General features: G+C 53.5%; 1 protein-coding gene across 1 annotated transcript; it reads left to right on the top strand.

Moving 5' to 3' along the window:
* Positions 1 to 2654: 2654 nt before the first annotated feature.
* Positions 2655 to 5189, top strand: itpripl2 (ITPRIP like 2). Its single transcript, XM_078417817.1, has one exon. It carries the CDS (start codon positions 2655 to 2657, stop codon positions 4941 to 4943), a length of 2289 nt encoding a protein of 762 aa, XP_078273943.1. The 3' UTR covers positions 4944 to 5189.
* The last annotated feature ends 5619 nt before the right edge of the window (positions 5190 to 10808 follow it).

Here is a 10808-nt window from a genome sequence, read left to right as displayed (position 1 = left end):
ATAAAAGCCAACATTGCCACCAAAAGCCACATTCACAAACTAAAACAAATGCTTTCCACATTTACTGAGGTGAATATAATAATGGGGCCTTATTCAGGGTGATTTATTTAGGGGGTGGCACTAAGAGTGTGGCATGACCATGAATGAAATGGTCTCACTGAGATTATTTGGGAGCAAAGGGAACATGACAGACAAGTCATGTGTCTCTGTGTCTCTGTGTCTCCAATACAAAATCCTCCTCATGACCTACAAAGCCCTCCATAACCTGGCCCCATCCTACCTGACTGACCTCCTCCACAGGCACACTCCCATCTGCACCCTCCGCTCTGCTGCTGCCAACCTCCTGTCCCCCCCCATCCGGACCAAACTCAGATCCTGGGGGGACAGGGCTTTCTCCATCGCTGCTCCCACCCTATGGAACTCACTACCCCAAACCGTCAGAGACTCCTCCTCACTCACCACATTCAAAACATCACTGAAGTCTCACCTGTTCAGCACTGCCTTCAACCACTGACCGTCACCTCACCTTCTGTCTCCTTTTTCTGTTCGTTTACTTATTTATCTATTTATTCACTTCTCTATGTTCTAGTAATCCCTGTAAAGCGTCTTTGAGGGTTTGAAAAGCGCTATATAAATGTAATGCATTATTATTATTATTAAGTCTAGAGATTGCTAAAGGGGCAGCATGGATCGAGAGGGTGGTGGAGCACGGAGATCTGGGTACAACGTAATAAAACATGCCAGATCTGTTCGCCATGCGACAAGAAGGTTGTGAATGCACTGGAGTGGGTGAGAGGAGACCGGGACAGAGGTCACAAGCAGATAGATGCTGGATGGGCGGAGGATGGGCAGGTTTACAGTTGCTCCAGGCATTTGGAGGGAAGGTAGTAAGAAACCTTTCCTTTGGCAGAGGAGCTTCCGACCAGAGGCCACAGGTTTGAATGGAGCAGTAAGAGGTGTCTGAGCAAGAATGTTTTCACCTCAAGAATGACCGGAGACTGAGAGATAGTGGAGACGGCATCTGAAAGCGAACTGGAATCCAAGCCATTGGAGGCAAAGGCCGGACGCTGGGAAACGGGACCCGGCACGGACATGATGGGCCGAAGGGCGCTGGGAAACGGGACCAGGCACGGACATGATGGGCCGAAGGGCGCTGGCAAACGGGACCCGGCACGGACATGATAGGCCGAAGGGCCTACTTCTGCAGACACAAAGAATTGTCCATACTGTTGAATGCACAAAGTGCTGGAGTGTGGCCAGAAGACCCTTCACAGTCTAAAGAAGAGTCCTGACCCCACACGTCACCCACCCATGTTCTCCACAGATGCTGCCCGACCCGCTGAGTTACTCCAGCACTTCCTGCTTTGCTCCAGTTTCCAGGGACTGTTGTACTGGGCTCGGGCCGGGGTTGTGCGGCCGCACAGGGGCTGCTGTGGTCCTGGCGGGGGTTCCGGGCTGATGTTTTACAGGAGCCGCAGCTGGAGCGGAGTCTCGCCGCCAGATGTGACGCGGATCCATTTCCCTCGGAAGAGGAAGTTTGAAACCAAGTAACGGTCTGAGCGGAGAGGAGGAGAGAGAGGGGGAGAGAGAGAGAGGGGAGAGAGAGAGAGAGGGGAGAGAGAGAGAGGGGAGAGAGAGAGAGAGGGGAGAGAGAGAGGAGAGAGAGGAGAGAGAGGAGAGAGAGGAGAGAGAGGAGAGAGAGGAGAGAGAGGAGAGAGAGGAGAGAGAGGAGAGAGAGGAGAGAGAGGAGAGAGAGGAGAGAGAGGAGAGAGAGGAGAGAGAGGAGAGAGAGGAGAGAGAGGAGAGAGAGGAGAGAGAGTGGGGAGAGGGGAGAGGGGAGAGGGGCCGGGCCGGTGTGCGGGAGTTTAGCGGATCACAGCACTGGAGCTGGGAGCGAAAAGTAAGTGGAAAGTTGGCGGTTAGTTATTGTAAAGTTAGCGGACAGTTAGTTAGTTGGCGGAGTCGGGTGTCTGTCCCTGTGTGTCCCTGTGTGTCCCTGTGTGTCTGTGTCCCTGTGTCTCCCTGTGTGTCCCTGTGTCTCCCTGTGTGTCCCTGTGTCTCCCTGTGTGTCTGTGTCCCTGTGTCTCCCTGTGTGTCTGTGTCCCCCTGTGTGTCTGTGTCCCCCTGTGTGTCCCTGTGTGTCTGTGTCCCTGTGTCTCCCTGTGTGTCCCTGTCTCCCTGTGTGTCCCTGTGTGTCTGTGTCCCCCTGTGTGTCCCTGTGTCTCCCTGTGTGTCCCTGTGTGTCCCTGTGTGTCCCTGTGTGTCCGTGTCTCCCTGTGTGTCCCTGTGTCTCCCTGTGTGTCTGTGTCCCCCTGTGTGTCCCTGTGTGTCCGTGTCTCCCTGTGTGTCCCTGTGTCTCCCTGTGTGTCTGTGTCCCCCTGTGTGTCCCTGTGTCTCCCTGTGTGTCCCTGTGTGTCTGTGTCCCCCTGTGTGTCCCTGTGTCTCCCTGTGTCTCCCTGTGTGTCCCTGTGTGTCCCTGTGTGTCTGTGTCCCTGTGTCTCCCTGTGTGTCCCTGTGTCTCCCTGTGTGTCCCTGTGTGTCTGTGTCCCCCTGTGTGTCCCTGTGTGTCCCTGTGTCTCCCTGTGTGTCCCTGTGTGTCTCTGCTGCGGCCGCTGATCCCCGGCGTTGCCGATGGGTTGATGCGGGCGGAGACGATGCGGGCGGCGGGTCCCAGTGGGCGGGTTTCCGCGCTCCTGATCTCCGCTGTCGGCACCGCCGTTCTCCTCCTGCTTCACGCCCTGAGCGGCGAGCGGCGGCCGGAGCCGGGGGGCCCGGGGGGTCTGGAGGGGGCGGGGGGGACGGAGGGTCTGGGGGTAGCGGGGGGCCCGGGGCCGGAGGGGGCGGTGGGGGGCCCGGTAGATGCTGGGGGTCCGGGGCTGGAGGGGGCGGGGGGGACGGAGGGTCTGGGGGTCCCGGAGGGTCTGGGGGTAGCGGGGGGCCCGGTAGATGCCGGGGGTCCTGGTGACGGCGCCTGCCCGCTGCTCGGTCTGTGCCTGGCCGTGTTGTTGTGTCTGTGTGTGACTCTGGGCGGTGTCCGGTCGCGGTCGCTGTCGCTGTCGCCGCCCCGGGTCGCCGCTCGCCGGGCCGCGGTGCTGAGCTACTACGAGGCGCGGCTGAAGGTATCGCCGCATGTCGTGGGCCACAGCCGCGCACATGTCAGCCACGTGGTGGCGGAGCTGCTGCGGGCGGGACGCTCGACGCCCGACGGCGACTCGCTGCGTCTCCGCGGCGACTCGCTGCCCGTGGGCGGCAGCCGCGAACAACACGGGATCCGCCGGCCCGACTGCTTCGACCTGCTGATCCCGGTGAAGCTGCCGCCGCCGCTGCGGTTCGACGCCGTGCTGGAGCCGGGCTGCCCCTTCCCGGGGACCGCCGTCTGTCGCCTCCTCTCCGCCGGCGCCAACACGACCCCCTCCCGCCGCTTCAGCGCCGCCTTCTGTGTGCGGCTCCGGGGCCACTCGGCCCTGTCCTGGTCGCTGCTCCGCCGCTGGTTCCACCGCGAGGTCTCCCGCTGTTTGGCCGTCGTCCGCTTCCAGTGTGAGCGGCGCTGCCACCTGTCTCTCTCCGCCACCCGGGACCGTCTCGTCCTCCGTCTGCGGCCGCGCTCCGACTACATGTGCTGCCACCTGTCCATGTCTGTCCGCCTCATCCCCGCCCTGTGTGTGGGAGACGCCGTGTATCTGGTGCCCCCGCAGGGGCCCGGCAACAGCACCCAGTCTGCAACCAGCACCCAGTCTGCAACCAGCACCCAACACGGTCCCAGCAACAGCATCCAGTCTACAAACAGCACCCAGTCTGCAACCAGCATCCAGTCTGCAACCAGCACCCAGTCCGGCAACAGCACCCAACACGGGCCCAGCAACAGCACCCAGTCTGCAACCAGCACCCAGTCTGCAACCAGCACCCAGTCTGCAACCAGCACCCAACACGGGCCCAGCAACAGCACCCAGTCTACAACCAGCACCCAGTCCGGCAACAGCACCCAGTCTGCAACCAGCACCCAGTCTACAAGCAGCACCCAACACGGGCCCAGCACCCGGGACAGACCCGGCACCCAGTCTGGGAGCCTCACCCACCCTTGGACCGTGAGGCAAAACAGGACCAGCACCCAGACGCGACTCAGCACCCAGTGTGGGACCAGCACCCAACACCGGCCGGGCACCCAGGACAGTAGAGGCACCAAGTCCCGGCCCAGCTCCCAGTGCTGTCCCAACTCCCAACATCAAAACAGCACCCAGTGTGGGACCAGCACCCAGTCTGTGACCAGCACCCAGTGTGGGACCAGCACCCAGTGTGGGACCAGCACCCAGTCTGTGACCAGCACCCAGTCTGTGACCAGCACCCAGTGTGGGACCAGCACCCAGTCCACACCCAGCACCCAGGACAGGGCCGACACGCAGCCCATTCTCAGGGCCCTGCAACCAGAGGCCTTCTGGTGTATCTACCTCTCCAAACATGAGCAGAAGTTTCTGAGCTGGCTGAAGGTGCAAACTCCAGCCAACTCCTGCCACCTGAAGTGCCTGCAGATTTTGAAAGCTTTGCGGGATTTGGGCTGCAGGGATTGCAGCCGGGAATTCTCTGATCAATGGAACATAATCCTGAGCTCTTACAACATGAAAACAGCACTTTTCCACTTGCTGCTGAAAGGCCCCCTGGAAGCCTGGGATGAGAAGTTCCTGATGGAACGACTGGAGGACTTAGTTATGTTCTGGAGGGAGCAGTTGCAGAAACAGGAACTGATGCACTTTTTCCTGGGGAATAAAAATGTGCCAGATTTTCTGACGGTGCCGAGGAAAATCAAGGAAGCGGATCCAGTAAACCTCCTGGCTGGGTTTGACACAGTGCTCTTGGACATGGTCTCTTTCCAGCTCTTGAATACTTGGGACACGGCACATGTAATAATGAAGTTAAATCCTCAAAAACACTGGCTCAGGAAACACTAGTGTGGCAAAGTCCTGTGTCTGAACTTGTCTCCATGTCAGAGGGATATCAGATCCATATCTGTCAAACTGTAGACTGGACGTTTTAATTTATTGCATTTCAACCCCAGTGACTCAACCTTCAGAAATTCTTGCTTTTGCCACGACTGTGTCACGGAATATTATTGAGTTGCTCTCATTCCATGCGGCAGTCTAAGATGCAAATTAATATTGAAAGTCAGCTTTTATTCAGATGTGTACATTTTTAATTTCTAGCTAATTTATTATTTTGTTAATAAATACTTATTTAAAGGAATTGCTTTTTACTTAATAATGTAAAATTTCTAATTTTGAGGACATCCCTCAGCTTATTGCAAGGATTGTTTGACTGGCTCAGTATTCAGTGAGGTTCTGGCACCTGTGGTTTAAAATGGTGCGAGGGAGAAGAACATTGAATCCACAAAATCACAGGACATTGCAAGATGGTTCATGTTACAGAACACTAGACTAGCCAAGGTGGCCCCGATGTCCTGTAACCTGTGTACGTTCCTCTCCTGTAGAAGGGTCTCGACCTGAAACGTCACGTATTCCTTTTCTCCAGAGATACTGCCTGTCCCGCTGTGTCTATCTCTGATTTCTCCCCTTTCCTAGTGCTCAATGTGTGGCAGTTTATCCCAATCCTGGTCCTCTCCTGTAACTCTCCAAATGTAATGAGGGCTTCCAGGCCAGGGCTCCAAACTATTGCTTTAAATTCCCTTTTAATTCTTCCAACGATTACATTCTTGTCTTCCACTTTTACCCTTTTGACAGTTTCTATAAATTGAGAACATTTCACAGCCAGATGATCTACTTTATTCTTCATGCCTCTGCTTTTCTATCTTGTACCAGGTGTGGAACCAGTTGAATTTCTGCAGTGTCCATATTTATTTCAGCTTTTCTCTACTCCTATTCCTTATGACAATAGACAATAGGTGCAGGAGGAAGCCATTCGGCCTTTCGAGCCAGCACCGCCATTCAATGTGATCATGGCTGATCATTAAAATGACTGTGTAATAGTGGGCAGGGATGTGATGATTAGTTAACTTCTGTAAATGCGACCATGCTTTCAAATTAAACCATAGATACATAGTTTGAACTATACAGGTATAAATTTAAAGCCAATATTATGGGGAGTGTTGAGCAGGTCGGGCAGTATCTCCATCTTAAAGTTTCATTCGGCCATGGATGAGGGAAAGTTATCACCAGGTGGATCCCAAACCTTACAGGGCAACGGGAGCAAGAATTAAATATTATGAATGATTTAATTGATTGAGGATGAAAAAACGTTTTAAAAGACCTCGGGGGAAGTGGGTGTAGAGGAGGATTGTAGAAGGAATGAAGTAAGGCAGAGTAGTGACCATGTTACAGTTCTGGCATTGCATCGTTTACACAGTTTGAAACGGCTTCAGGTGAATTACTAAAGAGACTTTTATTTATATTGTACATTTCATCACCGTAGGATATTTGAAACACTTTGCAGCCAGACTTAAGCACTTGGATAACTTCCATGCACTTTTCCACCTTGTGGTCTTTTACAGTCACCTCGAGAACAGATGGTTCTCAGTGTAAAATCTCATCTAATAATGGATTGCGACATTATCTCTTTCAGGCAGAATAAAGTTTGTGTACATGTCGAAATTAGGTATAATTCTGAAACTAATAACTGGCTGGCTTTGATCATGGTGATACAAAAAGTAGAAAGCTTGGGTTGATCCTGGACAAGTGACCATTGTGGACACTGGTGGTGATAAAGGGGAGGGCCGCAGTGAAGGACAGATGCTGGGAACAAATGAAAGCAAACCCCGAGTTGTGACCGTTCACACTGAAAGCCTTTGTATATTAGTGAGGCCAAAACGGGAATTATGGGCTTCTATAAATCTATCAACAACTTCATGTTTATCTGTTAAATTAAAGGAACTTCAGAAACCTAAAACCGATTAAAGAGAAGTGGGATTTTATCTTTCAGCTGAAAACAGGAAATCCTCTTAGCATTATGTTGCAACCACTCTGTCTGAAGTCTGGTGCTGCTAAACTGTATGAAACAGCGTTAACCAAAGCGTTCCAAGTGCATGAGCAGTGATCGTCAGCGTCATGTGTGTGTGTGTGAGTGTGTGTGTGTGAGAGAGAGAGAGAGAGAGAGTGTGTGTGTGTGAGTGTGTGAGAGAGAAAGTGTGTGTGGGTGAGTGTGTGTGTGTGTGTGTGTATGTGTATGTGTGAGAGTGAGTGTGTGTGTGTGGGGGGGTGTGTGTGTGTATGTGTGAGAGTGAGAGTGTGGGGGGGTGTGGGTGTGTGTATGTGTGTGGTGGGGGTGTGTGTGTGGGGGGGTGGTGTGTGTGTGGGTGTATGTGTGTGTGGGGTGTGTGTGTGTGTGGGGGGGGGGTGGTGGTGTGGGTGTGAGAGTGTGTGTGGGTATGTGTGTGGGTATGTGTGTGGGGGGGGGGGGTGTGGGTGTGAGAGTGTGGGTGTGTGTGTGGGGGGGGGGGGTGTGTGTGGGTGTGTGTGGGTGTGTGTGTGTGTGTGCGAGAGAGAGAGAGAGAAAGTGCACTGTGTCTGTGCAATTTAAGACTCCCTCCTGCGGGGATAATGGTTATTTATGTTGTAAGTAGATGATATATAATGTTAATTAGAAGCCACCAGTTGTGTTCTCAGTGTGCGGCTCCACGTTAGTTCCCTTTTTATAAAAGGATTGTACATGAGGAACCACGACATGACACATCAGCGGAACATAGTTGGCTGACTGCTCACGGAAAGGCCAACACACAAATATATCCTCTTTAACATTTCCCCAAATCATCCTATTTTGCAAGGTTGGACAGGGCAGCCATAAATGAGAAGTTATAGCAAATGGTCAAACTACATCAGCCTCAACAATAAACTATGCTTCAATAATTAACGTATGTTTGTCCAATTAATAACTGCCAAATCGTAATGTGAAACTACAAAAACGGGGCAGTCATTAAACAAAGCTCTCTCCAGCCGGACAAGGCTTGTGGTGAGTTTATAACTCGTGTTTGATGTCTGTAGAGATGTCCAGTGTGTGTTTTCACTTATTCCCGCCTACATCCCAGTCGCCTCGTGTGAAGACGCTCGATGTGAAATGGACACAAAACGCTGGAGAAACTCAGCGGGAACTTTTGTAAGACATTGTCCCGCTGGCTCTGTGTCTCCATATGTCACCTTCATCTCCCGAGCAGCCGCCGTTTGCTGGACAGATGAACCACTCACTCCCCACCCGGGTTCTGCAGGTCCCAAGGTGGTCATCTTGACCAGGATTCACTGAAGGGCGGTGGAAGTGGAACCCGGGGGCGGAGATACAATTCAGATACATTAACCCACGGTACAGTACAAGCAGGACTTTAACAAAACCAACGGTGGGGCACATCCTCGCTTAAAGTCTCCGCACAGGTAGAGTAACAGAGTGATGATCAGTGTGGAAAGAGGCCCTTCAGCCCAACTTACCCACACCGGCCAACAATGTCCCAGCTACACTAGCCCCACCTGCCTGCGCTTGGTCCATGTCCCTCCAAACCTGTGCTATCCATGTACCTGTCTAACTGTTGTGTTTCTTAAACGATGGGATAGTCCCTGCCTCAACTACCTCCCCCGGCAGCTCGTTCCATACACCCACCACCCTCTGTGTTCAACATGGAACTGGAGCCGGCAGTTCCCGAGCGCGGATGTAAACGTGGGGTCTCTGTACCCGGGGTGGGGGTCTCTCTGTACCCGGGGTGGGGTCTCTGTACCCGGGTGGGGGTCTCTCTGTACCCGGGGTGGGGGTCTCTCTGTACCCGGGTGGGGGTCTCTCTGTACCCGGGGTGGGGGTCTCTCTGTACCCGGGGTGGGGGTCTCTCTCTGTACCCGGGGTGGGGGTCTCTCTCTGTACCCAGGGTGGGGGTCTCTCTGTACCCAGGGTGGGGTCTCTCTGTACCCGGGGTGAGGGTCTCTCTGTACCCGGGGTGGGGGTCTCTCTCTGTACCCGGGGTGGGGGTCTCTCTCTGTACCCAGGGTGGGGGTCTCTCTGTACCCAGGGTGGGGTCTCTCTGTACCCGGGGTGGGGGTCTCTCTGTACCCGGGGTGGGGGTCTCTCTCTGTACCCGGGGTGGGGGTCTCTCTCTGTACCCAGGGTGAGGGTCTCTCTGTACCCTGGGTGGGGGTCTCTCTCTACCCGGGGTGGGGGTCTCTCTGTACCCGGGGTGGGGGTCTCTCTCTGTACCCGGGGTGGGGGTCTCTCTCTGTACCCAGGGTGGGGGTCTCTCTGTACCCAGGGTGGGGTCTCTCTCTGTACCCGGGGTGGGGGTCTCTCTCTGTACCCGGGGTGGGGTCTCTCTGTACCCAGGGTGGGGGTCTCTCTGTAACCGGGGTGTGGGTCTCTCTCTGTACCCGGGGTGGGGTCTCTCTGTACCCAGGGTGGGGGTCTCTCTGTACCCAGGGTGGGGTCTCTCTCTGTACCCAGGGTGGGGTCTCCCTCTGTACCCGGGGTGTGGTCTCTACCTTTTCCGGCGGGGCGTGTGGGCGTGAAAGATACTGAATGGAATGTTGGCCTTCATAACAAGAGGAGTTGAGTATAGGAGCAAAGAGGTCCTTCTGCAGTTGTACAGGGCCCTAGTGAGACCGCACCTGGAGTACTGTGTGCAGTTTTGGTCTCCAAATTTGAGGAAGGATATTCTTGCTATTGAGGGCGTGCAGCGTAGGTTTACTAGGTTAATTCCCGGAATGGCGGGACTGTCATATGTTGAAAGACTGGAGCGACTAGGTTTTGTATACACTGGAATTTAGAAGGATGAGAGGGGATCTTATCGAAACGTATAAGATTATTAAGGGGTTGGACATGTTAGAGGCAGGAAACACAGGGGGTATGGGGAGAAAGCAGGAACGGGGTACCGATTGAGAATGATCAGCCATGATCACATTGAATGGCGGTGCTGGCTCGAAGGGCCGAATGGCCTACTCCTGCACCTATTGTCTATTGTCTCCCACCTCCAGACCCCACCCCCACTGTCACCCCACTCCCACCTCATCTCCCATCCCGGAGTCAACCCCACCCCATCTCCCATCCTGGACCTCAGCCCTACCCCTGATCCCACACTCACCCCACCTCCAGACCCCATCCCCACCCCCACCTCATCTCCCATCCTGGACCCCAGTCCTTCCCCTGACCCCAGCCCTACCCCGAACCCATCTGGACTGGACATTGCTCCTTCGTACAATGATCCATGCATCGTACGCCCTCTGATAACATATTAAATGTTGATATTGTTGTATCTATGAGTTGGAATTCACCAATGAACATTTTTATAAAAGTAAATTGTGAGATTAACGAGTTATGCTTGGAAGTGAAGCTATCAAGAGAGAGACAAGAAGCAATCAGGAGAGGTGGGGAAAAGTTTGTGGAGAGGAAAGAGGTGAGAGGTAAAAACAAGTCATCAAACAACAATTGAGAAATAACAATAAAAAAGTCAGAACATATTTGAAAATACAATTCTCAGAGCAGGGAAGATTAAAAGAGAGGTGCAGAGTCCAATGGGCAACATGGACCAAACACGGGCAGGTGGGACTAGTGCAGCTGGGACGTCTTGGGCAGGTTGGGCCGAAGGGCCTGTTTCCACACTGAATCACTCTATGACTATGGTGCAATACAATCTATGCTTCTTACATTAGTCACTGTGGTTGTCTGCTGAGTTGTGTTGCATTTTGTTTGACATCTTGTTATTTCTAATCCATACGCTGAACGAGAATGACTCACTGTAAGCATATACCACAATTGTTTAGTTTAGATGTCAGATATTTCCCCTGGTTCAGCTTTGTGTTCTGTATATATCAGTCCCAGTGATCGACACTGTGTGTTTACTG

Source organism: Rhinoraja longicauda, chromosome 21 (assembly GCF_053455715.1).
Source record: "Rhinoraja longicauda isolate Sanriku21f chromosome 21, sRhiLon1.1, whole genome shotgun sequence".
In the NCBI taxonomy this organism is placed as follows: domain Eukaryota; kingdom Metazoa; phylum Chordata; class Chondrichthyes; order Rajiformes; family Arhynchobatidae; genus Rhinoraja; species Rhinoraja longicauda.
The sequence above is the reverse complement of the archived record's forward strand: the minus strand, read 5'-3'. Positions and strand labels throughout refer to the sequence as shown.

Coding starts and splice junctions, on each gene's coding strand:
- itpripl2 (XM_078417817.1), top strand. CDS start 2,655: ATGCGGGCGGCGGGTCCCAGTGGGCGGGTTTCCGCGCTCCTGATCTCC.